Source organism: Cloeon dipterum, chromosome 1, assembly GCF_949628265.1.
Source record: "Cloeon dipterum chromosome 1, ieCloDipt1.1, whole genome shotgun sequence".
NCBI classification, from domain to species: Eukaryota; Metazoa; Arthropoda; class Insecta; order Ephemeroptera; family Baetidae; genus Cloeon; species Cloeon dipterum.
Window position 1 is genome coordinate 28,688,751 of NC_088786.1, and position 26,068 is coordinate 28,714,818.

Genomic DNA, 26,068 nt, shown 5'->3' on the forward strand with positions numbered 1-26,068 from the left:
CATCTGTTTTTAATCCACCTTTATTGCCCTTTTATCTCTTCCGCTCATACTTCCATTTATAAATTGGCGCCGACGTGCTAGTTCCCCCGGCAATTTTCACAGGCTTGTTGTCGCCAGACTTTAAAAGCTGGGCTTTAATCAACAGTTTTTGTTCCACCACACTCAGCTGACGCTCCCTTTCAGCTCTCCTGGAGAGTTCCTGGTATCGCTTCTGCCTCTCTTTGGCCAAAACCAATGCGTCATTCACACCGACCACTGGCAGCTTCTTTGACTTCAGGTCACTCAATTTTGGTCTGTTGGTTTTTCGGTTGATCAAATCTGGATGGGTATCAAGTTTGGCGGCCAAGTCAAAGCAATGCGCGTCCTTCCTTTTCTCAATGAAGAAAAGGTGTCTGTTTTTGGTTTTTTCAGCAACGTCAATCATGTGAAGTTCAGACTGAAGTCTCTTCAGCTTGTTTCGCTCAGCAACCCTTTTCAAGCAAACATATCGAGAATCTTGCGAGTTCATAATCTTTTCTTGAACAGCTAAATTCACGTCATCCAGTGGCTTTTCAACCTCAACGTGAACAAAACCCTTCTCATCGTCCAGCTTAGAGTTGATCATGTGGTGGTAAAACTCATCTGGATTACGATCCAAAGCTTTCTTCCGGAGCGCCTTCAAAGTGGCCTGTTTTTCATGAAAATCAGACGCTCTTTTCTTGTAGTCTTTCTTCTTTTCTAAAATGCCAAGGTGCTGTCGTTCAGCAGGCTGATGTCGTTCCCTGTGCGTTCGCTGATTCGCCTTCGATGCATTTTTCCAAGACGACATTATGACCACTGCAATGGAAAAGTGATATTTATTTTTTAAGAATCGGGGAATATATAGTGTGAGCTTTCAAAGCTACCTTATTAAGTCCAGGGAAATAGATCAAACCAAATGAATTGTTTAATCGTAGAGTAAGTTCAAAGCAAAGATGAATGCACACACGTGAACCATGTGGATGTAAACAATAACCTGACGACTGGCGACTTGGCGAGACGAGTCCAAGTTTTGAGGGGTGTGTCTGACTTTAACTTCAGTGACATCCAGGTGACATCTAGCGGATATTTCGTTTGACGGCGCGAACTGGACGGGATAGGCGGCTAGCAGCTAGCCAAGAAAATGTTTCCATTTCCAAAATTTATATTCTACTCATTCAACCAGGTCGTATTATTTTAGCATTGCAATTAATACGCAACAGATCATTTGCGTTTAAAATGTTAATCAGTGTCCTGGCTTTATCAATTATATTGTAAGGACGTAGAGTTTAAAATATACAAATATTCAATTTTATCAAGGTTTTAACCAAAAATATTTTATTTGAAGTTTACAAAACGCTTCAATTTCCACAATAGCCATGTAAATATTTGATCACAATTTTCCATCGTTAACAATAAGTATATTTCATATAGAAAATTTAAGTAAAAATGATAAGTTGTTTGATCGTTGTAATCATGCTGAAAAAAATACCAAGAAATACGAAAATACTGTTCTAGTTTTGAAATGAAGACTGACATCGCGTAGTTATCATTTGGCTTTCTTAATCAGGTACCAAGGAATTGTCAAAAGACAAGCTCCAAATATGTAGGTAAATGATGATCCCACACTCCAATAGGCTGAAAGTATATAATATATATTTAACAACGCATTAGTGATTAACATAATTATAAGATTGTGTTGAAAAATTCAACGATTAATCTATAATGATAAATTTTGAACCCTGCAAAATACTTTGTAATACTCATAATGACTGAAATTTTGTCAAGGTGTATAAGTCTGTCAGTCAATCAACAGAAGAATATACATTTAATTTAACTAATTTAATATCACCTCACATAATCTTTTGTTCAAATGCTAAGTTTTAATTATATTAGTTTTATAGTACCTGTTGATGCAATAACTGGTCCCAAAGCTCTAGCCAGAGCTCCTAATGATCTCAATATTCCCATTACTTTTCCTTTCTGATCATGACTTCCGTATTGAGCAGCCAGAGTTGACATGCAGGGTACAACAAATGCAGTTGCTAAAACATTCAATATTATAATATCAAGCTGAAATGACTATGCTCATCTCACAAGCAGCAAAGAGGAAGAGTCCTATGTAAAGAAAAACCTGTCTGTATGGCAGGCTTGGAGATGCAGCCAGACCGACAAATTGGAAGGATGGAACAGTCAACAAGAGACCCTGAAATATTAAAGTTAAGGATATCATAATTTACGTTAATTAGCAACGCACCAGTCGAGCGGCCCAGTGAGTTTTCTCTTCTGGAATCCTCCTTACGTAACCACCTTGCAAAACAGCCATAGTAATTCCAATAAATGCAAACATCTTTCCTTGCTGCATCGGTGTATATCCAAATGCGTGATAGGTTAAGAATGTGAGAGTGAACTCCAACCCGGAGTAGAGGAAGAGGTAAAGGAAGTATGTTAGTCCAATGCGTCTGAGACGATTTTGACCTGAAAAAATGGTTGGCAATTTAATATATTATTTAAACTTTTGATTGCTTCTAGGAGGCGTGCAGTTTTTTACCTGGGATAATCATTTTGAAATAAAGAGTTCAAATTTGATTACTAAAAAATTACATTTCATAATTTTTCCACAAAACAAGAAACTTTTATGAAACGTGAGCTAAAAAATTTAACTGCATCACTTTGCATGTTTATAGCATGATGAATACAATAACCTGCCTCCAGGTAAAAAAAATTAACTAAGTCTTTTCTCAAGCTCAAAGTATAAAAAACACTCACTCTGCTTGTCCAAGTTGCTAACTGCGCTGAACTTGAACAAATCAATCACATTGATGTAAGCAAACGCTTGAGAAACGCTTGAAGCCACGCTCTTGGCTCGTTTTCCCTGAAAAAAAAAACACAAGAAAATAATTTTAACAACCTAAAACTTTTAAGTGCAAATTTTTCACCTCTGGCAGGGTCTCCTTAAATGCAACAGCCACAAATAAGACATCAGCCAGAGCTAGTGCCAAAGCCAATGATGCCGGCACCACAAACCAAGTTTGGCTCTCTTGCGTGTACGACCACTGAGCAAACAGGGCGCCAATCAAAGGGCCCAAAACAAATCCAACTGAAAAGGCGATTCCAACAAAAGCCTGAAAATAACATATATATATCAGTAAAAAAGAATTACTAGTAGTATAAAGTACAGAAACCAACCATTCCTTTGCCCCTTGTTGCGCTATTGGACACATCTGCTATCACAGCAAGGAAAAGACTGACGTTTCCTTTGCTGAGTCCACCAACTATTCTAGCCAAAACGAATACTGCAAAATTGGTCGATATGGCCCATAATACATATGATGAAGATATGCCAATCTGAAATTAACACGTTTCAAAATTTGTAAACATCTGATTCCCTTCAAACATTACTAGTGAAATGAGAATAGCTGGCTTGCGTCCAAAACGATCAGAAAAAGCACCCATGATTGGCGAAGCAACGAATTGCAAAAAAGAAAATAATGAGCCTAGAAATCCTGAAAAATCAACCAAAAAAAATCATGAGACAACTGTGAAATTCTAAGTGCCCAGAAATTAAATACCTCCAAATAGGACGGAATTGTACCGATCCGGCACTCCAAGTATCTGTTGAAAATATTCCACCTTGTTCAAAAGCCACTGGAAAAGTCCACTGTCGTCTTTACTACGGTAAAGTTCCATCAGAGCTGGCAGAAGAGGTAGGATCATGGTGAAGGCCAGAAGATCAAGCAGGAGCGAAATAAAAACAATGAACACCATGGGATGAGATTTTTCTTTCGCACTGCTAGGGGTGGGCTCTTTGCTTGCTGTCCCATTCGTTTTGACAGGTGTTCCATTTTTTCCTGGACTTCCTTTTAGTTTCCCATCAACGCTATCAACTTCTTTTTCCTGCTCACTCTGCGCCAGCCTGGCTGATCTCCGTGTTACGACCATTTTTCAGTCTGAAATCAGGTAAATTGAGAGAAATCCACGTGATGCACACATTCATATTGCTGATATTTAATGAGATAAGGACCGGTTCTGAACAATTTAGAATTTTGATAACACAAACCGGGAAATTTGTTCTTGAACTAATCTCAATTAAAACGTTGAACTCACCAGTGCCGGAAACAATCGTCGAGATCGATGCAGCTTCAGAGTCCTAAAGCTTTCATGCCACTTGCTTTCTCTTTCCTCTCTCCCATCCGAAGTTCATTACCAAGTTAACAATAAAAATAGTGGAAACCCTGTCAATGAAATATAGGGCAACAGCCTCTGGGTCTTCTGGGCGTATTTTGGTTCCGTGCGGCCCTCTACAGCCAGCCACAGGAATTTCACTGAAGCCTGTCTGAGTGGGCGGAGCTTAAGGGTCCACTTCCTTCACATCAAATAGTGTTCTAGTTTTTAAATATTGAAATTGGTATTGTTATTGTTAGTTTTATCTTGCCGTGATTATAATATTAAATTGAGGTGGATTTATCGCAAACCATTATTTTAAAATTGAAAAAGCTAGGCTTGTGTGCATTTTCCAACATTAATTTATATGGACATGCAGAGATATACAATGAAAGCAATACACTTCATCAGCCTGCATTGCCTCAGAAACAACTTAATAAAATGCATATAAGCATGTTCTGTAAAATCAGGTATTACAATATTATAGGTTTGAATCATTTAAATTAAAAATTTATTCATATCTGTTGAACAGGACCGTAGACAGCGAGTCCATTCACCACCAGAGTATTGTCATTTTCATTCTTGATGTTAATATGCACTACCTTGACCTTTGAGGGCATGTTCTACATATTTCACAGCAATCAATTAAAGTAATAACGAATAAAAAGTATATTTCCTTACTTCAATGGGAAACTGAAAAAGGCATCCAGTTTTGGGAATTGTTCGACTGAACCATTCGTTTTGTACCTGTTAAGAAACATTCTTATATGTACTTTCCTTTCAAAAAAATATTTGTAAATTTATTACCTCAACAGAGATATGAGTGGGCCGGCCTGATACATCTCTGGGAAGAGCTAATGCAATTAGGCTGATTTGTTTGGCATCAAGAAACGAAATTTTGACCATTAAGTTTTTGGTAGAGAAAACAATAGGTTGCAACTTTACTCTCTAAGGTAATGAATACATAGTTGTAAATCATAATTTATTAGTGAAGTTGCAATAAGAAATGACAAAAGGGCAAACCTGTTCATGTTTCAAGATTTGAGAGCTATCTTCGGCAATTTTAAACAAAGGTAATTCCCAGCTGAAGTTTGCGAACCGAAGCTTGAACACGCCAGCAAATTTAGGTTCTGTGTCTACAACTGCCCCTTTTGATGAAAGGGCATGGTTCTCTAGAGGAATAATTTTCCTTGAAGATTGGTCTCGCCAGAGTCCTGCAAAGACAAACATTGTCATAACGTTTATAAAAAGATCTCTAAAAATCAAAGAAATTATTTTGCTGAGTAAATAATTATCAAATATATTATTTAGTCATGTGTATGTATATATGTGTTCTTACTGTAATTGGGTAGATCTTTGAAGCCACTTTTCTCACTTTGGTAAAGCGACTCTAAGAATACGTCATTACCTATAAATTTTTAATACATATCATAGATATTATATTAACCATGTATTCATTTAATAAATACAATAGAACAAAATTTATGATTTCACAACCAACAAAATTTTGTACTTAAGTAAATTAAGGATAAAAAATAACATCTTACTGAAATGTATCTATGTACATATTATAAAAAATGGAAAAATTACAGTTTACATAATGCCAGGTTACACATCTCGCCGGTTTTTTTTTTTTGCTCTTTTTATCCCTGTCCGAGGACCGGAGGACCGGGAAGGGCGCGCACTGCACTAGCACGAATGCTGAAACCCGGGTCCCAATAACACCGCGAACGGATAACATGGGCGCACCAGGCCGCACAGGGACCCAGCCCACTCAAGGGCCACTTGCCTCCGCACCGAGGACTGCATTGAAACGCTAGACATTTGTCCCGTGAAGCCAAATCACGCATGCTGGAAAGGTGCAAACCAGCAAGTAGCGAGTCGGCGCCGGTTCTTATGAGAAAAAAGTATATGTATGTATGTACATATGTATGGGTGGCGAAAACTAGTCAGCGGCAAAAAATGTAATTTATCCATTATACAAACATGATAAATAGATACAGATTAATAATTATGTAATAAATTTGATAAATAATTGCTATTGTGTCAAATTATGTACATATTCTAACAATGCATCATACATACATACCCAACATCATTTCATCCACCTCCTTTTCTGCATTTTCTGATGGATCAATTCCATAGAAAATGTAAATGAGGAATACGTAGAAAACGATGTATTTTAGAGCACGGGAAATCATTATTTTACGGATTAACCCTCATCTACAGTGTGTCTTTTGGATTGGAGGGAAGATTAAAGTGAGATGTGAGAAATGAATGCGCGCTTTTTCCAAGCAAAAATAATTGTTTGTCTCATACCTCATACCGGTTAAATTTTTTTAACTAACTTTTTCATTTTTTTCATCCACTTCATAGTGAAATATCGGAAATTAATGAATGGGGAATTTACACTACATATGTATGATAAAATTACAGTTTTCGCCACCGAGTTACACTTTTTACCACCCGTATGTACTTTAGTATGGGATTCTCACTAATTGTAAGGAACGAAAAAGAACTGGCGATAGATGTGTAACTCGGCGGAAACGGTCTCTCTTTCACAAGGAAGATACATCAATCTTTAAATATCTTAAAATATGAAAAAATTGTGTCATCAATCCTCAATTCTAATAAAAAAACTACCGGCAATTTCATGTACACGCGTGAAATTGAAGATAACCGGTTTACGTTATGTATCAAGCTTCATAAATTAACCTTTTATGAGAACACATGATGGTCACGCCCCTTTTGCATCGCAAACAACAGACTGATCGAGTGAACCTGGAGTGAAGCGAGTGAACATCGATGGACGGCGACACGGAGAGCACAAACACGTCTATCGAGGACAAAACCGAGGACTTCTGCGACAACCCTACGCGGGATGCATTGACAGAAGGCCTCATGTGTTTGCTGAAGCCCACAATCGACCAGCTCGATGAACGAGTGCGGGCCACCAGGTAAATAAAAATGAAAATTCCGGCTGTCGTCTGTATGCGGATGACCGCGCTTGACCCCTTTGGTCGATCGACTTTTTGCTATCTCTGTCACGAAATATGACAAGCAAATTGTGTTTTAGAATCAGCCAGATTGAACTTAAGCAGCAAATCGATGGTTTGGCGGAAGAGATTAAGAGGATTTCTGACGAGCAGCAGTGCCCATTGGACTTGGAAAATTACGTCAAAAAGCTTCTGAATGCGAAAAGGCGAATCACGGTTGTCAGCAACATCCTCCAAGTCGCACAGGTTCATTTTTCATATTTGCTTCCCTTAAATGATAATATTTTCCGCAATCTCACCTTAGCACTATAATCTTGAAGGCAACGCATACTAAAACTTAAAATAAAAGAGCCTGTTTTTTGTTAGATGAGTGCAAATTTTGTCATTCAGATGTAAGATTTTACTCCCACACTTCTGATTTTTTTATATGAAATAAAATTTTGAATTTTAGGAGAGACTGAACAAGGTGCACCAGCTAATCGAGAGAGAGTCTGCAAGGAGAAAAGCGCTGACAGAGCCGTCTCCAGTGACAAGTCCAAGCACAGTCGCTGGTGAGTTGAATCCTTCAATCCAGCAGAAAGATGGAGATCCTTTGCACTAGTCTGTCATTTCACATCTACAACTCAGCCGAAGACACGTTATTCCCTACAAATGGACTTGGAGTAAAAGTCAATTTGCCTACAATTCTTTGCGCTTCTGGGCTGGTTTACATTTTGTAGCTGCGTTCCTGAAAGTAATTTGCCTGCCCGCTCATTTTGAGGGTTGAACTGAGATTTCTGGATCGCCAGCAGCTGAGAGACTGTGTAATTTAGATGGTTTTTCCGCCTGAAGCAATCTCATGGTTACTCCTATCAAATTTCCATTCCTCGTTCCAGCATCAAACAAATATTTTTGAAGTACAGACTTGTGTGTAGCAACTTGAACATTTTTTTAGCATCAATGTAAGTTTTTGTTATTTAATTTTTCTATGCCTTCATTTTTCCCCACATGTTAAATCATGTGAAGTAGTTGCTCTAATAGTTCATAGTTGACTTGAATCTTGATTTTAAAAGGGTACACTGAAACTCACTATAAGAACAATAAACTTTATTTCACGGATGTATAGGATCAGACTTCATCTGTGTCGTCTCTGCAAAATTTTCTTTGGCAAAATCGTTAAAAGCAACCACTTCAAATTTTGAAAGAGTTGGCGCACATGTCTCTATGCCAGGCGTCCTTTGTAAGAGGCGACTTCTCCTCTTAGAGAAAATGGGCAGTTCTTCCAGTTGTGATGTAGTGCGAGCTGGACTTGAGAGACTGGATTCAAAGCGCATTTTGTTTTATTATTTTTTAAAAAGGAAGTCCGCAGCAATACAATAATAGAATGTATAGTTTAATTTGATAATGTTTTGTAAATAGACACATGTGTTAACACTATTTTATAAATTAATTGGGAAAAGACCAAATCATTCTTCTATGTGAAATATTATGTGATCTCAAATTGGGAAAGTGAACGCAATACATGACTAATAACTACTATCTTATAAAATGTATTTTATTTTTATGACCCTCATATATGTCCCGATATCATCTTTTTATTTTCAAATCAATTAACATTAGTTAGTATTGAACTGGCTTTGAATAAATAAAAAATTTAACTTAATTTCAAGCTAAAGATTATAAAAAAAACCTCGGGTAAGCGATGTAGAAACGCTCTTTTGGTGTTGTGTTATGGATTTCCACCCTTGAAGTTATATCTACATGACATGTTAGGACAAGACGTTAAACACAATATTATGCTATATTTTTGTACAATTTATATTATTTCTACTTTCAACAAAAGTCTTGACCGAAAAATACGTATCCTTGTTGAATTCGTATGCAAATGTTTCCATGGCTCAATTAGAAATCTAGGGACTAGTCCTTATAGATGTCAACAAATAATTATGAAACCATTATTAATTCAAGACTTTAATTTATGAGAAGCGATGTAACTTCTCTTACCTGTTAAAAGGTAGAGAAACTAAAATTATAATTAGATGATTAATTAGATTAATTAGAGATAATTAGAGATAAAAACCAGCCCGTTGGCTCGCATTGTTAAGGCACTCTCAGGAGTGTCAAAGCAATGAGAGGTATTTGAGCAGTTGGGAGATCTAATACTGGCTACCCAATGTCAGAAATGGCAAAAAGTGGTTAGTTTAGTGACTCGAATTGCTCAAATTGCTCAACGGGCTGGGAGGCGCACCGGCGCTGACTCGCTACTTGCTGGTTTGCACCTTTCCAGCATGCGTGATTTGGCGTTTCAATGCGGTCCTCGGTGCGGAGGCAAGTGGCCCTTGAGTGGGCTGGGTCCCTGTGCGGCCTGGTGCGCCCATGTTATCCGTTCGCGGTGTTATTGGGACCCGGGTTTCAGCATTCGTGCTAGTGCAGTGCGCGCCCTTCCCGGTCCTCGGACAGGGATAAAAAGAGCAAAAAAAAAAAAAAAGATGTTTATCTAAAGGATCCCCTAGTCGTTTTGAACGGTGGTGTCTCTCTCCTTTACACCAATTTCAAACCTTTGAATGAAAGACTACCTTGCTCACTCCCACGAAACCTAGGCATATGACCATTGACAGAACAAAATTACCTTTCTAACATTCCATAAGAGGTAAATCCAAAGGTGTGGGGGAGAATTAAATGTTTAGAGTGAGAGACGCGGGTACTGCGAACCATTTATCATTATTTCGTTAACTCTTACGACTCAGCTTTTTGGTTTCTTTTTATGTTATATCTTTGAAATCGTTTAAATCAGAGTTATCTTTTGAGGCATTTATGTCTTGTGTCAAAGGATAATATAATAGTCCAATATTATTTAATATTATCTGCAAAGTTTTTCCACTGAATATGAAGGTGTTTCACTTTGTCAATCAAACAGATAAAATTTTAACTTCCTTGGAGCTTTAAAAAGGGATGTGTGGCGATTGAATAAAAATAGAGGGTTTTATAGTTCATTAATATTTTATTATTTAACAATAAAAATTGCTTTTGAACAAAAGTGATACAAAATTAGAAGCACCTGTTTTGGTCATTATCCCAACCAAAATAGGAAGTTCTACCTTCTTAGCACAATGAGATTTTTCATTTCGAACCCATTTTATGACTTGTTCAAATTAACGTTCAAACGTGCACATTTTAGTAATGCTTCGTAGCAATTGTGAAATGATAAAATGAAATAAATCGCAATCATCTAGTACAATCATTTTGGGTCTTTGTTCAACTAATGCTGGAAAAGTGATGCTTGCCTGCTATGTACATAGAAATTGAGGTAGATAATATATAATTTTAAAACATTTATTCTTGTCCTTCTATAACATTTACAACTGTTTTATCCACTTTAGTGTTATACCTCTAGCATATGTGTATGCTCTCTTTATAATGGTACAGAGTGCCCAGATATGATTTTCGTAATTGCAGCTTTTCCAACTGTTAAAAAAGCGTACATCTTCACTTTTTCGGAAATTTATTGTACACGGAAGCATTGTCTGTGTTATATTTTCCCTCCATCTCGCTTTTTATTAAAAATACATTGACAAGATCCATTGAGTGGAACAAAACAATTAGTTGCATAATCACAAGACGTGAAAACATGATTTTACTCTCTGACCCTTTTTGTGAGACTTTTTGATATGGGTCAATCCACCACAATTACGTAGCATCTTTTTGCATAATTTACACACTAATTTTATTGATAGCTTTAGTACAAATTTATACAAGTATACCAGCCTCCAATCGGAGGCAGTGTTTAATCAGGATAGGAACTCAACGATGCTTATAATGATAAACACGCGGCTTTTGTTGGACCTTGCGCTCTGTAAATCAGTTGGATGATGTGACAAGGCCCAACAGGATACGACAAAACACTTTCTCTTAAATAGTTCACCTCTTGAGATCCGTCATGATATTCCTTGGTGAGTTTACATTTAATATGACTCATCTTTGGGTCCACTATTTTGGGGGAGAAACACTTTCCTACACAATATTTTACGCCTTCAATAATTTAACTGCGACAACATTCATCATTCGGGACAAAAACAAAAGTGGAATGTGAATGAGAAGAAAAGCATCTTAAATAAGACCTGGAGTGGAGAATATTTACAAATTAAATATAAGAGTGCACTAGTGCAGGTTCAGGAAATAACTGCAGTCTTGGAGTTAAAATACTAAAACTTTTGATTCAGCTGGGAATTTAAGTGTCCTCTGCGTAATGGCCTTAACGAGTCAAACCCAGATTGGCGATGCTTGAATCCACCAGGTGTTACTTTAGAATTGTATTGCGGCCCAAAAATTGACTCATTGAGCCCAAAATGAACCGCGGCCTACTTGGGCTGGAGCAAACAATAACTAATAATTAAAAAACAATCAGAATATAGTGTAAAAATTTTTCAAGAAACGTTTACCCATGAAACTACAAAAATTCAATAGGTGCATATATTTGTGTATATTACTGGAGTTGGAGGGCTAAAAAAACTCACAAAGTACCAATTGACGAAAAAATATCAACTGCCAGTTTGTTGACAAATTCAAAATAAAACTTGCAAGTTTTTGAAAGATTTGGTTCCATCTGTTTCGTTAGTCTATTACTTTGGCATAGATGGGGTATAAAATTGATGGAACACAGTTTCAGAATAGAATTTTCTCCATAGTGGAAGCATATCACTTGATTCAACAGAAAATATCATGAATGTGCTCAGGTAAGATGATTTGTGCCCAAAGTACTCTTAACGTGATTGATTCTTCCACTACATAGACAAGAAAGTTATTTTGAAGGTGTCTGATTAGCCACAACTCTGTATTTGAGTAGCCGACTTAAATTCCCAGCCACAGCTGATATATACGAAAAAATCCCATCGCAATCTGCGTGAAAAGCAGCACTGAGCTACCAGACGGCACTTTGCTCAATAGTGCTGATTTAAGCCTCTAAAATTGTCTCTTAATCCAAAAACATTCACTACGTCTGACACATTTACCTAGGTTGTTATGTACACGCACCAACACGCACACCTCAACGTTTCTTTTTGTCTCTCTTTAGTCGGCGGTCGGACCGTTACTTTGGTTTGTTGCGCATCCTACTTGCTGGGCGCTTGACTGAACAACAGGGTGCCTTTGGGGATGCGCGGAATGTAGCCGCAGGACCAGGCCGGGGGCGTGGGGTCGCCTCCGGGGGCCCGCTCTCAGTCGCTCGAGGACTGGTTCGATGGCGGATTTGGGTGCATCACCGACGTAGGGCTGCTGGCCGAGCCGAACACTGAGTGGCTCATGAGCGCCAATGGCGAGTGCATGCTGTGGTGCAGGCCGCGTGGTGACTGCGTCGGGCTCAGACTGGAGCTCAGTGAGGCGGCTGCGGCGGCCAAAATGTTGGCGGAGTGGCCGCCTGGGCCGCCGTTGCCACCGTTGCCGCCGTGGCCACCGTTGCCGCAGTGGCCGCTCAGTGGCGGGCTGACCATGCCTGAGGCAGGAGGGTTTATTCTCTTTTCCTTCTGCCGCCTGAAAACGAAAATAGTGCATTTAGAACAGGTGATAAGATCATCAACAGAAAAGTTTATCTTTCAAGGCAACGTGAAATATTGATTTTATATGATAATTATGAAAATTATCCCTTCCCTGCCTTACTGACAAAAACCACTTTGAAATTTTTAAATAAATCTGAATTAAATCGCTAACTTTAGCTTAACGTTGTTGAGGATGCCTTCCCTGGTCAGGGTTAATTCAGATTTATTTTATTACTATCATCAAAATTATTATCATTGCTATTAATTATAGTTGAGTAGGCTTGAGGTTCCTATTGTTCTTGAAACAGCGAAATCATGCAAGTTTGAGCAAGAGTCATTCAAATTACTTTGGTCAAACACAAATTTATTAACATCAAAAGCAGGCTAAAAATTGAGATGACCTACTGTTCTTTGGAAGTCGTGGGAAGAAACTAGTAAAATTTCAACCTCGTCATTCGCTTCCAAAGTCTTGAACATTAGAAAAATCCATTTGACCATTCGTGGGAAAATTAATTAAATTGGAATGAAACAAAATCCTCAAGCCTACCAGAATTTTGGGGAAAATTCATGTACTGAAAATTGATGCTTACCTATTGCAAAACCAGACACGCACGACTTCCTTCTCCATGCACAGACTCTCTGCCAGCATTGCGATCTCCTCAGAGGTCGGTTTTGGATTCTGCATGAACGCCTTTTCCAGGGCCACCCTGACGCTGGTTTCGATGGAAGTCCTTTTCTTTCTGCGCCGACCAATTGCTTCTGGCGTGGTCAGCGGGTTGTTGAGCGAGTTTGGGTTGGACATGCTGCTGTCGGCGTCTTCAAGCCACTTTTGCAGCAGCGGCTTCAGCTTGCACATGTTTTTGAAGGACAGGTTGAGCGCCTCAAAACGCGAGATTGTCGTTTGGGAGAAATCGTTGCCGTACAACTTGCCCATGGCCAAACCCACATCTCCCTGGGTGAAACCTGATGCAGATAAACGAATTTAAAAAATGTGTCAAATAGAACAAATGTTTATTGGTAGCTTCATCTTACGCGAGACAGGAATTTAGAATTATTTCAGGCATTGAAATCACCAATTTGCATGCAAATGAGATGACTTACCGAGTTTGATCCTGCGCTGCTTAAAGGTCTTGGCGAACTGTTCCAGTTCCTCGAGGTCGGTGGTTTCTTCATTAACCCCGTCGAGCAGAGAGCCGCCGCCAGCCTGCATGGTGGCGGCCGCCTTGGTGGCCGCGTGAAGCGCCGATGCCACAGTGGGAACGTGCGTGTGCGCTGGACTGCCCCCTGCGGCGGCCAGCTGCTGCTGCGGCGAGGCCGTGGCCGCTTGTGGGAGGTGGGGAGGGGCCGTGGAGCTCCTGGAGCCGGGAAGGGTTTGCGGGGTGCTGCCCTGCTGCGGCTGCTGGGGCGAGCGGTGCTTCTGGATCTGCTGCAACTGCTGCGCTGCCTGCGCTATTGCTTGCATACTCTGTTCCCAAAAGACAAACGCAAAATAAGTTGCATGTTGGAGTGCTGCCTGTTAATTTAAGTTAAAGTCAAACAATGGGCACGCATGCAGAAGAAATCTGAAAGAAGAGTCTGTCCGGAAGTGTTACCTGCATAGCTTTAGCGTGATTCTGATTACGATGTGAGTGCATAGGTTGAGGATTAGAGAAGCCCTGATGAGGTACCAAACCCTAGAAATAGCACCGTAAAAAACTTTGTCCAAATTACATAAAACTAACAAAATTCCTTCATGATACTTCATTTTTTAAAAAGCAACATTTAGGAAGAGTTGAATATAATTAAAACCAGGCTACATCCTTGTTGTCAAAAAAGATAAATTCGCCGTTTTTATTCCTCGACCAGGACAGGATATTTAGGAAGAGGTTTATTAAAAATCTATTGTCGTGGTAAATAATTTTAAACTTTACATAAGCTTATTACATCTGGTTTCTCATTGAGATTTTAAACTAGACCCTCATATTTTCGGGCAGAATGCATTTAGAAAGCGCAAGAAAGCGAAGATAGAGAGAACCTCCACCACCAGATGAATAGACTAACAATAAAAGATTAATCAATGTGACTCACCTGATTCTGCAAGAAAAATTGTGCCTGCGGAGAGGCAGCAGACGCTCCGCCAGGTTGGAAAAGGACAAACTGTTGCAACTGTTGCTGCAGGCTGTGCTGATGCTGGCTAAGCGCATGTTGTAAGGCCTGCAGTTGATCGGCGTTCTGCAGGTTGCTAAAAGCGGCCGCCGCACTGCTGCTACTTTGGAGGGTTGAGATTGCTGCAAGTTGGTTTTGCAGCATCGTTACGTGATTAGGAGCGCCCAAGTTCATCAGCTAGGAAGTAAACAAAATGTTATTTATCAGGCGAAGAGCCAAATTATAATAATCAAAAAGGTAAGTAGACCTGAGTAAATATTTTGTTAACAATACTAACTTACTTAAAAAAGAAAATGAAAATAGGCATTTAATTATAAATATGAAATTTTATTTTTGCAACGTAAATTACAAGCAATTCATTAAAGATATAAAATTGAAAAGGGTTTTTATATGGATTTAAAATAAAATAATTTAAACGGGTAAAACCTTCAACACTGCCAAAAAAGATGCAGACCAAAAATAACTAAATCACGGTCAAACTTGTTAAAAAAAGTTTGTAAGTTAAGATTTGGCTACTAGGTACTATCCATCAAGAGATGTTGTTAATCACCTGTGATAAGGATGCGCTTTGGATGGCATTCAGGGCTGCGTGTAGGTTGCGTTCTGCGGCGCCGGACAGCGGCGGAGTGGTCCTGCAGCTGGTGGACGGCGAGACCGGGGAGCTGTTGGCCGTCGAGTTGCGGTGCGACGAGTCCGTCACCTGCAACAGCAGCGGTGGGTTTGAATTGTCGCTCGGACTGGAGCTGGGGTCGTGCGAGTGTGTGCTCTGCTGAACTTTTTGCGCGATATTTACGAGTCTGGGTGAATATCATGAATAGCAAACGACGGGGACAAAAAGGTGGCCCCACGAGTGAGCGGGCAGGTACGAGAGTGCTGACCACTCAATCATGCATTCAAACAGAAAACGAAAGAGGGAACTTTGAAAACTAAACGCCGGCGCTCGCTCGCTCGACTCGTCTTGGAATTTTGCGCATAGCAAATGATGCGGCACATAAGGGGTGCAGGGTCGGTCGGTCCGGCTTCTCCCGAGAGGACCGAATCCACTCTCCATTCATGATCGAACTAACATGCACGGTCGCCAATTTAAAATGCAACATTCATACATATATATTAAGACCGAGACTGTTGGTTGCTACACACACATACACAAAAGACGGGCGGCTCCGTTCCCCGTCCTGCTCTCTTTTATTTAAACTTGGCGTTCTAAGGCACTGGACTTTGCATTCTATTTTATTCAAACCAATTCTTTTTTAATGAATTCAAATGTTTAAACACTACCAATACATTCTTTGACTAGAATAACATTAATTTTGGATTTTTTTAAGAAATGTCCAATGCCCAAGCTTGGTATCTAGGGTGAGATTTTTAACAGTTCGATGACACACGCACAAGTGCAATTCTTACCAGGTTGAGGGCTCCTCCACGGTCTGAGTCTGTGGAATCCTCGTTGATTGCGAGGGTTTGTCCAGGGGCGGCGTCACTGTGAACGGACCCTCTGCTGTGGCTGCGCATTTCTTCGTCTTCTTCGTCATCACTGCACGCGCCTCCGTTTAAGTGACCTGCCGCAACAGAAAAAGGAACGAAAGTTTTAAAAAAATGAACGAATTTCTGGGTCACATCATTCATTCGGCACGCAACAACTGCCCCCTCGGGAGTGCCGACTGCTTTCTTTTTCCACTCGAGTCGAGGGGTGTTTGAGAAAAATATTAAGTCGCAGCTAATTTACATGCACTGACATTTTTACTGGTGGAGGAGGATAAGGGAGAGGCACCGCTGTTTCTTTAAGCCATTATCGGGGGATAAAGGTTGCCGACGATGGGGTGTGCGTGGCTGAGTTTTTTAGACGGGGGTGCGCTCGCCCCGGCAGATGCTTGCAATATCGCCGCCGCTCTTGATTGAGACGTGCGAGGGAAAATCGGGGACTGCAGCAAGACAATGATGCGATTACGAGTCGGATAAGAAGCGGCACGTTCTCAGAAAACAAAAAAGGAAAGCGGATCTTGTGTTGATTGATTTGCATCCCTCTCCAGTGACGACACTTTGAAATGCTTTTAAAGCCTGATAGTGAATAGAAAAGATTTACGGACAAATACACTAGCCAGTAAATACACTTACAGTTTAACAATTCACTCTCTTTTTTAGCATATGAAATATTATCTATCACAAATAAACTTACTAGGAAAGGCAATGTCCTCCAAGACATACTAATTTAAAAACTTAAAATTTACAAATGGTATAAATTTTCTTCATGTCAGAAAACGCCTGAAAGAACACAAAATAATAAATTTTCCTTTAAAGTCAGTACCCTGAATAATGCAGAGACTGTTTCGGGCATTGGACCTCATCATCTAGACTTTGGTTTAGGCGAACTCATCAAGCATCTTTGATGCGTCAATCTCCAATAATAACTCTACCGGATTTTTTCAGTTGGCACAAAAACGTCCTGCATTCTTCAAATTGTTGGAATATTACACGTGATTTCCAATGCCAAAATTTTAAAGGGTTGTACATATAATTATCAAGGGAAAATAATATATATTTTTTCTAATTTATCCCTCGAGTATTTAATTTTAGCAATTGGAGTTGTCCAATTTGCGCAATTGATTCAATTTACAGCCGTGCTTGTGCACACGAGGACGGGTGGGAACGAGGCCGTCGCCATCGCGCTGCAATAATATTTGTCCATTTCAATTAACATTAAACGCCACGACCGCCATCAATTACGGAACCATAAATTAGTTGGCTGGCGTGTCACTCGATTATTACCCAATATAAATGCTAATGCCTGCTGTTGAGAGAAAAATGAAGAATTATTGCCTTCCATGCTGGCAGTTTGTGCGTATGTTTTTTCCCGCCCATCCATTCATTGTCACACGATCATCGAGAGAGCCTTTATTCACTCACCCCGTATTTAAAATCCTCCCTCGCCTGGTAAAAAACACGCTAAAGTGATGGGGGACACGCTGCTCTTCGTTTTTTCTCGATCTCCATTTCGCAGCAGTCGCATGGAAGTAATTCGAGTGCGGGTCGGCGGCGCGTATTTGAGTATGCAAAGCGCACGAATTCGAGCCACAATGCGCAAAAGGATAACATTTGAGCGGGGAGCCAATGAGCCGGGTGATTGCGATTTCGTATGCATCAGTTGGAAGCATCGCAAGTGATACTGTCTACGGATGGAAATTGGAAAGGCAGTAAGACTGGGAACTGGGAAGCTTGAAATTTTCATGCAAAGTGATCGATTTTATCGACCCTCAGAACCACTAGTAAGCGTAGCAAAAATCCCCAATAAATTATAATTTGCAATCCAGCAAAATATTTTAATTATCAGAAGGTCTGTTTAATTATTTATCCTCGGATTAATTTATTTTGATGTTTCAAAAGCTTTAAAGTTTAAGCTGCTATTTGGAAATGAAAAGTGTATTTTTACGTCAATTGAACTAAGACATTCATGCATTTCATGGCGAATAAAGAGTCTTGAAGTTAGTAAAATATTCAAGACACACGCGGGTGGCGAGCGGCGCCTGGCAAGCGGCTGGGTATGCATGCCAGCACGACTTTGATGTTCTCCTCGGCTGCCTACGCGTCAGGCGGCGTGTGAAAGAGGCAGGCAATGGAACAAGTTAATGGCACATGTAAATCGCTCCTTTGAGTATACTTGCGAGCTTTTGAATAAGGCGATTTTTTCGCGTCACTCATCCGTCTTCGTAATACGAATGGGGCCATTTTTGAGTGACGTTAAGCGATTGCTTTTACATCTGGGAGTCGATTCGATCCGCGTAACATTCATAATATGGAAATGGAAGTGTGAGAGGCGGCTATGAATCACACACACAATCCGCATACCAAATCTCTCAATCACCGGCCGGCCGGCCGGCGCTGGACCCTCATAAAAAGTGCGGGAATTGAATATAAAAGCGGGAATTTGAATAAGGCCACACCGGTGGGTCGCGTGTGGCAGTGTGCGGCGGATCTCGGGGGCTCCGTGATGACCAACATAAAATGCGAAAAAGCCGAGCAAATCCTGTCCTCTAGGTAAATCAGCGCGCCGGCGTCCGTGCTGAGGGATAATGCAAGATGGAGAGTAATAGTCACATGGGATGGGATTTTACAATATTATGCCCGCACTGGCCGCAACACGAAAATCCTTTTCGCTACATTATGTAGGTAGCAAATCGAGAAACGGAAGGCAAAAAGACCGCAGTGCAGCCGAGAGATTTGTTTGTGTTTTCCGCGCGGACACGCGGTAATATAAGGCGCGAGGGAAGATATAATAAACTTTTATAGGAGGCGCCGACGGATTTGGCGAATAAGGAAAACGGCCAGAGGCGACTCGAAAGCAAGATAATGGCTTTTTGTGTGGAAGCAGTCTTGCTTTCAGAGAAAAGCACGAGTATAAGATTCAAAATTTAAATTTAAAACATTTAGAGAAGTGTATTTTCGTCTGCTGTACAACACATAAAACGTTATAAATTTAATTTCGTAGCCTCTCATCATTTACATTTGAATACGCGCAAAAACCATTAAAACTAAAAAACGTTACAGTGCGGCAATACGAGAAAGGAAATGATCGCATTAACAACAGTTCTACGTGTGGATATTGCTCGAATTTATGTACTTATTTTCTCATTACGCGGGAAAAACACACTCTCACGCAATAATAATAACAACAGTGAATTCATCTGTCGAACGAGAATCATGTAAATGCCACCTGCTGCATCTCGGCGCTTAATGCAGTCGATTTCCTGCTCCCATAAGCCTCGCGGAGGCAGTCACGCGAGCCGCGTACGCGAAAACCGCACTTGAAAGTGAAAAAAGGGGTCCGACCATAATATTATGAGCAACTATTAATTAGCATGCGTGGACGACAAAAGTGGCCGTTTTATCACAAAAATCCGAACATGTGTGCGTATGCAAAGCCGCGTCGTGGGAAGTTTTTAACGAGATCCGCCGGCGCGATATTTACGCGAGGTGCCTGGGAATTCATTTCCAACTTTTTGTCCGAAAAGTAAAGCGAGCGAAGCTAATTCGGCTATTTGTTAATACTGACTGGCAGCCGTCTGATAATTTAATTGAGTGGCTGTAATTAAGTTAGGAACTCATCGGATTTTAATTTCCGAGAAGCTGGACTTATTCTTAATTAATGCTTTCATGAATTTCGCTTGCGAGACAAATGTCTCATTATTATTTGCTCGCTGGACCAGAAGAGACTGCGTCGTTGTTGTCGCCGTCGTTATTGCATACTAGCCAATTAGACGTCACTCGAGTTAAGGTCACGAGACTCTTTTATTGCTGCGCCAACGCGGCCGGGGTGGGTAATTAAAAATAAATGAAAACGCTGCTCATTCTAGGAATCTAGACGCAACAGCCTTCTTATCTGATTATTATGCGAAACTCGCCCCGGCCGACACGGAACAATGAGAAATTTTAATTGCAAAATTAGAGACGCCCGCGGAATAATTATGAATTTAATTACCCTGAAGACGCCGTGGACAATGTGTATTTTGCGGCGATTCGGCGGAAATTTGAATTCCGCCAGCGTGCACTGCTTAAAACACTTCAAGGAAGTGGAGAAGGCCGGCAAAAGTTCGCAAATTACCACTGGATTTTGGCAGACTTGGTGATAATGTAGCAAATACGCAGCGGAGGATAAACTTGTTAAAAGCAGCCGAAAAGCTGGATCCCGTTTTGGAAAGAGTGAGGAAAAACAGCGAATTCTATGTAGAAATAATACTGCCTCAAGATTTTTGATGTTGGGACGAAAGATGCAAGGAATGCATATAATAAAACGGCCTCAAGTATACATTTCAAAGAGCCGACCCCACGATACCTTTCAAAGAGCCGACCCCAAGATATTTACACACCAGTGTGGAAATAAAAAAAATAAGCAACAATTTCTGTGTATGGTCGGTCAGTGACAGCTTGTGCATGTAATTACTATTTTTTCCGAACAATTTAAAATGCAATATATTATTTAATCCTATTTGGTAGCATTACAAGAATCTGATCTTGAGTATATATTGAATAAACTTTGAAACTAAACAATAGTTTTGAAAATAAATGGACACAGCCTCGAGTGGTCGCCTATTTCAAAATTTAAATAATAGTACTATACAGAAATTTCTAAATATATTAAAATGCGTTCTTTGGTTGCTTCGCACAGTTTCCACAAAATGTAACAATTCATGGAGATTTAAAATTTCGTAAGGGTTTCTAATTTCAATGTACTAGATTGCTCAACACAAAATTGTTGAAAAGCATTCGTTATAAAAAAACACGTTGTAAAAAAGAATAGAAGATGAAATTATATACCCTGCTGGGTGGCCCAACATATTGTCACCCTGAATCATGCTTTTGTGTAGTCCTGTCCCCGCGTAAGCTTTGTGGTTACCCGACAGAGCAGATGTGGGAGGGTAATATATTTTCAGGTAAAGCAATGTAAAAGACCTTCAGTGAATTTCAGCCAATTCCACGAATATTCAAAGCAATCTGACAGATACTCAAAACGAAATATTAGTCCAGAAGCTTACCTCTGGGTGAAGACGAAGACATGTTATCTCTTTCCATTCTGGTTATGATCGGCTCGGCTGTAAACAAAAGAAACGAAGGATTGTAGTCAAAATTTATTTACCGCACGGCCTGCATTTTAATGGAGAGCAGAAACGATGTCGAAATTTTCTCGGCAAGAAATATGCACAAACATGCACAAGGTAATGAGCGATTTGATTAAATTCTCAACCACATTCCAGCAGCTTGTCGGTCGGCGCGTGTACGTAATATAAGCAAATGTATTTATAATCATATGCAGAAACACGCTGTTAATTTATTCTGAACACAGCGATTGGTTGGCGGTGATAACGGGTGCGCTGTCCATTCGTCGACGACATGCATACTCGAGAGCTGTCATTTAAACCATCATGTTTAGCACCTTAATTAATTAATTATTCATAAGCGCGCAACACAGATTGATAAAAAATAATAGTAGTGTAAAGGACGGCCAGCACGTTTCGTGCGCTCTACAGGATGTACCACAAGTTATTGGTGCGAATTTTTAATAACGCTATCATGGGCGTTGAACTCTGGATAGTGCTTTTCTATCTGGCGAGGTGATCTATATGCACAAAGAGAAGCCACAGCAATGACATTTCAAAGCCTTGAAATTATTTGGCAAGCTGTATTTTTTAAACATTTCTATCAGCACCCCTTCATTTTTTTATATCAAAATGCTTGCGTAAACATTGATAAAAACTGCTGTGTAACTTCAGATTTGAATTAAATATTCTGTACTAAACAATATAAATAAGGTTTTCAATAATAAAAGATTGTGTGCACTCTAAAATTTGATGGAAAATATGCATTTTTGAAGCAAAATTTCAGGCCCCTCTGTACGGATCTACGAATAAGCATACATATTCTGGCCGTGTTATTCTATCCTTGTTTGGCTAAACCAAACAGCGGCCTTTATGCAAATCGCTTTTTTGCTCGTTTACTCCGCTGAATAATGTTGCTGGCGCTCGCTGCCTGACAAATGGTCAATTTCTGCACTGCGCATATGGTCACGCCGACGCGCGTGCATGCTTTCCTCTTACATTGTTGTTGGCAGGCAGATGACGCTGTTTAATCGAAAAAATGGCCAAATAATGACAACTAATCTCGCAGGAAGTGGCCGTAACGAATAATAAATAGAGACTGTCGCTTTTACATAATTTTACGGCGATTCCCGCGTTTTCCCTAAATGAGCGAGGTCCGCCGCTCGCTTTTCTGATAAAATGTTAATTTTCTAAACCGAGACGGGAAGCGCTGGAGATTTTAATTAGAGAACAATAACTCAATTCCACGCTGAGACAGCGGTTGAAAGCTCATTTGCATTGACTACGAAAAATGTAAATAATGTTCTTAAACGAATTAATTAAAAAATATTCATCTAATATAATAATGAAAAATTGTAAATTGTATGATTTTATCAGACGAAGGTTTTGGAGGAAATATTATTTCTTCTTCATCTTTGTTTTCGTGCTCACTCATTTACGCGTGAGGCATTTTGGACTAATAATGCATGCCGAATCAAAAAGCTCCATGTGACCACGCTCAAAATTAATCAGAGCCCTGATTACGACATTCATGAGGTTGGGTCTCAACCAGGGAAGAATGTTGTTCTGTTGGGTCAACAACTTGTGCCATGCAGCATCGAATAAGAGCAATACGCGATCATCACCTTTCTCGTATTCGGCCGTGGCTGCTGCAGCGTCCCCGAGGGCCAGGGACCCCAAGATGGGGGGATGAGCGAGTTGTGGGGTGAATTGTGGTGCCTTAGGGGAACATTGCGGTGCCTTTAACTCGTTGGCAAATGGCCCTTTCAATAACGAATGGAGCGGACACAGACAGCGACAGGCGAGATGCATAACAGCCTCCGATCGATAAGGGCATTAAGAGGCCGCCGGCCGGTGGGCCGCATGCATAATTCACGCGCCAACATGCACATCAGGGTGCAAATTAAACGATGCGGACCCGAACGCAAGTTTTCTTGTGCGCCAACGAGAATTATTCATAATTCTGCGGTGTGCATATTGAAGCCGATCACGCAATATTATTATTGTTCATCCGCATATGAAATATAAATTGACACCCCATCGTGCGCGCGTGTGTGCCGCCGCCAATTGATGGCCAATAATTTTTATGCTGCACACACTGGGTTAAATATTCACGAGCTCGCCCGCTCAACAACGCGTGCACACACACAAACGCTCTCGGCCATCTATTGCGGAATATGACCACTTATAGGGATGAGATTTCAGTCAAGTTTCGCTTTAAAATTGATCCAAGTTTTTAACTAAACCTTCTAGCTGATTACTAACCGAGTCACAAATCTTCTAATTAATATCAGACTAAAATGTACGTATAAAATAGCAAATTGATATACATTAAGAGAATTCAAAAAAATTAAAGTCATGTAATTTCGGAAAATCCCAATTTTTACAAGATGTGTCTCCGAAAATATTTTATTGCTACAAATTCACACTCAAAGAGCGAGGAAAATATTAAATGAAACCAAAAAAGCCCCTCGGACTGTTCGTCTTGGATTTTGGGCGCGCAGCGCTAGTTTTTCTCAATTTCACAACCCAAATTGATTTATGAATATGTTCTAGTGTAAATCACCACGAGAAGCAAACAGATGCGGCCTATTCGCTTCCTCTTGGTGCCAGCTGCTGCCGCTCTTTGAATTGGCCAAATTATTCGCGCAACGCTATTTGGGGCGTAACTAATACAAAATTAACATTACATGATGCGCTCTCGTCTCTCGTGTCGCGGCACAGTCGTAATTAAAACACTTGGCTCCTTGCAAATATTTATTTCCACTTCATGAATTTATGTTCTCCGCCGAGAGCTACAATTTCGTTCCGTACTTTCTCCTTGTTGCGCGTGCTCACCAACTGGATTGTGCTTGCACCATTTATATGCTGAAGTTTTTTTATGATAATTTCTACTGTGGTTAGCAAAGGTCGATCGAGTTCTTTCAAAAATATTTGTTCCGTGCCTTTGACCTTAGGGTAAGTATGTCGTCCATTTGATCTAAAAAATGTGTATTACTGTAAAGACTTGAAGATTTTAATTTCTAGAAATTGCTTATACTTTTGTAGTCGGATGAAAATGTTTTGAAAAGAAGATAAAGGACCACCTGCATAGAATCATAGAATTATTTTATTTTGGATCAATAGTTGCTATTTCGGTGATGTCCCCCGCAGCGCGACATTCCATTCATTTTAACAAATAACACAGTAGCATCTTTCCAGCAATAATACCTCAAATATTTGCCCACAAAGGCAGAGGGAAATTTTACTGTCCACAAAGCGAGGGAAGAAGGATTTTGTCCTTTCAGAAACGTGTTTAAGCCCTCGCGGTACATAAGAATTCCAATTATTTTAATCAAGTTTATTCACCAGTATGCCGGGTAAACAACATACCCACTATGAGCAACCGAGCGGTGTTATTGAAGTAACAAAGAGGGTCAGGTTATTCACCTATTCACTAAATAATAATGTTGCTCCACGAAAAAATATTTCCAACAAAAATAAATAATATGCTGTTCGAACCACTCTGCGTAAAATTATCACGTGATTGACAAATTCTTGTCTTAATACGGGAGAGATTCCAACACATGTGGCTCAAACAGCAGCGAGCAACAGAGCTGAGAATTATTGATGGTATATGCAAAGTGGTGGCGCATGGTCGGTGCGCTCGGTTGCCCTTTCTCTCGCTTTTGCATGCAATCCACGGCTTGTCATACTTCTTCCATTTCGCTCCTCCTCTCGTACTCTCTCCGCTTTTTGCCAGCCGGTTACCATGGTTACGCCGGCAGCACTCGCGAAAATGTATAATAATCGTCATAATAGCAATAACCCTTTACGTCCGGAGCCATTTCGCCGGAGAGAGAGCGGGAGGTGAATTACTCCATGCGACGCGGACAGAGGAAAAATCATTTGCAGCCCGGTCGCCCGATTAAAAAAGGCTGCGAGAGCGGAGCAACCACCTGCCGCGAAGCAATACCTACGAGAGGAGAGGACCTTTGACCCGCCGTCGGAAGCAAACAAATGCATTTGGCAGCCGTTAATTTAATGTGTTCGCACCATTAGGGCACCGATTTATTTCCAATGGCCACGCACCACTGACTTACGCAGATGTTGCAAGCGAGATCACATTTACGCCGCACAAAAATAGTAAATAAAATTCTTTCCACCAAGTGCTTTCCAGAATAAACCTAACGTGGATCGCATCTTACAGGATTTGGATTTTTAAGGGAAAATAGGATTCATGCTTAAATTACGTGAGAGTGGAATCAGTCTTTTTTTCTCACGGTCTATGTGAGACTAGATTTGGTTAATAAATATTTGTTGTTAAATATTTTTTTAACGTTATTAACCAATGAGCTATTAAAAGCATTGAGACTTAAAATATTAAAAAATATTCCATCGTGGGAACCAAGGAGAATTGGAATGCCTATCTATCTATAGAATTTCAAAGTCTTATGAAATAATATGTTAAGAGGCGGTATATTTCAGATATTCTAAATAAAACGATGAATAGAGCTTGTAAACTTTAAGCAAGTCAACATAAACATTAAGTTACGTTTCAATAATTAAAAAGTGACTCGTCTTATAATGTTAAGTTTTAAGACAATTGTGATACGCTTGGATGTAAGAGAATCGGCGTTCCCACCTCTATTTTATCTCATCAGACGGCGAGAAATGAAGTGACCCTCGT

At 40.1% G+C, this 26,068-nt stretch overlaps 5 protein-coding genes across 8 annotated transcripts in view; 1 reads left to right on the forward strand and 4 right to left on the reverse strand.

Annotated features, from left to right (window-relative positions):
- Positions 1-4: 4 nt before the first annotated feature.
- LOC135934559 (probable U3 small nucleolar RNA-associated protein 11) lies at positions 5-1,022 on the reverse strand. Of its 2 annotated transcripts, none has more exons than XM_065476416.1 (2): positions 885-1,022; positions 5-816 (listed from the first exon to the last, which is right to left on the reverse strand). In XM_065476416.1, exon 2 carries the CDS (start codon positions 806-808, stop codon positions 32-34), a length of 777 nt encoding a protein of 258 aa, XP_065332488.1. In that variant the 5' UTR covers positions 809-816; positions 885-1,022; the 3' UTR covers positions 5-31. The 2 variants fall into 2 exon arrangements, with proteins under 2 accessions (XP_065332488.1, XP_065332489.1); XM_065476417.1 differs by having other exon boundaries at positions 914-982.
- A 280-nt stretch (positions 1,023-1,302) lies between these two features.
- On the reverse strand, positions 1,303-4,274 carry rtet (major facilitator superfamily domain-containing protein rtet). Its single transcript, XM_065477095.1, has 10 exons — positions 4,105-4,274; positions 3,570-3,947; positions 3,400-3,503; positions 3,187-3,345; positions 2,937-3,122; positions 2,767-2,872; positions 2,255-2,475; positions 2,095-2,203; positions 1,905-2,042; positions 1,303-1,635 (listed from the first exon to the last, which is right to left on the reverse strand). Exons 2-10 carry the CDS (start codon positions 3,937-3,939, stop codon positions 1,547-1,549), a joined length of 1,482 nt encoding a protein of 493 aa, XP_065333167.1. The 5' UTR covers positions 3,940-3,947; positions 4,105-4,274; the 3' UTR covers positions 1,303-1,546.
- A 182-nt stretch (positions 4,275-4,456) lies between these two features.
- Positions 4,457-6,480, reverse strand: LOC135935049 (uncharacterized). The gene is made up of 6 exons (XM_065477107.1): positions 6,251-6,480; positions 5,501-5,569; positions 5,185-5,375; positions 4,969-5,109; positions 4,843-4,908; positions 4,457-4,784 (listed from the first exon to the last, which is right to left on the reverse strand). Exons 1-6 carry the CDS (start codon positions 6,360-6,362, stop codon positions 4,677-4,679), a joined length of 687 nt encoding a protein of 228 aa, XP_065333179.1. The 5' UTR covers positions 6,363-6,480; the 3' UTR covers positions 4,457-4,676.
- A 444-nt stretch (positions 6,481-6,924) lies between these two features.
- Positions 6,925-8,486, forward strand: Snapin (SNAP associated protein). The gene is made up of 3 exons (XM_065477119.1): positions 6,925-7,118; positions 7,238-7,403; positions 7,609-8,486. The coding sequence occupies exons 1-3, from the start codon at positions 6,967-6,969 to the stop codon at positions 7,756-7,758; spliced, it is 468 nt and encodes a 155-aa protein (XP_065333191.1). The 5' UTR covers positions 6,925-6,966; the 3' UTR covers positions 7,759-8,486.
- Positions 8,487-10,117: 1,631 nt separating this feature from the next.
- Positions 10,118-26,068, reverse strand: part of LOC135935022 (POU domain, class 2, transcription factor 2-like) — a 48,915-nt gene continuing 32,964 nt past the window's right edge. Inside the window, exons 3-10 of one of the 3 annotated variants that reach the window (XM_065477064.1) lie at positions 21,340-21,396; positions 16,217-16,371; positions 15,363-15,512; positions 14,735-14,989; positions 14,260-14,340; positions 13,769-14,132; positions 13,258-13,630; positions 10,118-12,662 (exon numbers count right to left, since the gene is read on the reverse strand). In XM_065477064.1, coding sequence (XP_065333136.1) covers positions 12,350-12,662; positions 13,258-13,630; positions 13,769-14,132; positions 14,260-14,340; positions 14,735-14,989; positions 15,363-15,512; positions 16,217-16,371; positions 21,340-21,396 — 1,748 coding nt within the window. In that variant the 3' untranslated portion in view covers positions 10,118-12,349. Of the gene's footprint in view, positions 12,663-13,050; positions 13,136-13,257; positions 13,631-13,768; positions 14,133-14,259; positions 14,341-14,734; positions 14,990-15,362; positions 15,513-16,216; positions 16,372-21,339; positions 21,397-26,068 lie in introns of those variants that run through there. The other 2 variants (XM_065477083.1, XM_065477074.1) reach the window with 2 other exon arrangements.

Excerpts from the sequence above, each read along its gene's own strand:
- LOC135934559 (XM_065476416.1), bottom strand. The coding sequence starts at position 808 with ATGTCGTCTTGGAAAAATGCATCGAAGGCGAATCAGCGAACGCACAGG.
- rtet (XM_065477095.1), bottom strand. The coding sequence starts at position 3,939 with ATGGTCGTAACACGGAGATCAGCCAGGCTGGCGCAGAGTGAGCAGGAA. Across the intron at positions 3,123-3,186 it reads CAACAAGGGGCAAAGGAATG|GCTTTTGTTGGAATCGCCTT; the intron begins GTTGGTTTCTGT and ends TGTTATTTTCAG. Across the intron at positions 2,476-2,766 it reads TAGCAACTTGGACAAGCAGA|GTCAAAATCGTCTCAGACGC; the intron begins GTGAGTGTTTTT and ends CCATTTTTTCAG.
- LOC135935049 (XM_065477107.1), bottom strand. The coding sequence starts at position 6,362 with ATGATTTCCCGTGCTCTAAAATACATCGTTTTCTACGTATTCCTCATT. Across the intron at positions 5,570-6,250 it reads GGTGGATGAAATGATGTTGG|GTAATGACGTATTCTTAGAG; the intron begins GTATGTATGTAT and ends AAAAATTTATAG. Across the intron at positions 4,909-4,968 it reads CCACTCATATCTCTGTTGAG|GTACAAAACGAATGGTTCAG; the intron begins GTAATAAATTTA and ends GTTTCTTAACAG.
- Snapin (XM_065477119.1), top strand. The coding sequence starts at position 6,967 with ATGGACGGCGACACGGAGAGCACAAACACGTCTATCGAGGACAAAACC. Across the intron at positions 7,119-7,237 it reads GAACGAGTGCGGGCCACCAG|AATCAGCCAGATTGAACTTA; the intron begins GTAAATAAAAAT and ends ATTGTGTTTTAG. Across the intron at positions 7,404-7,608 it reads ACATCCTCCAAGTCGCACAG|GAGAGACTGAACAAGGTGCA; the intron begins GTTCATTTTTCA and ends TTTGAATTTTAG.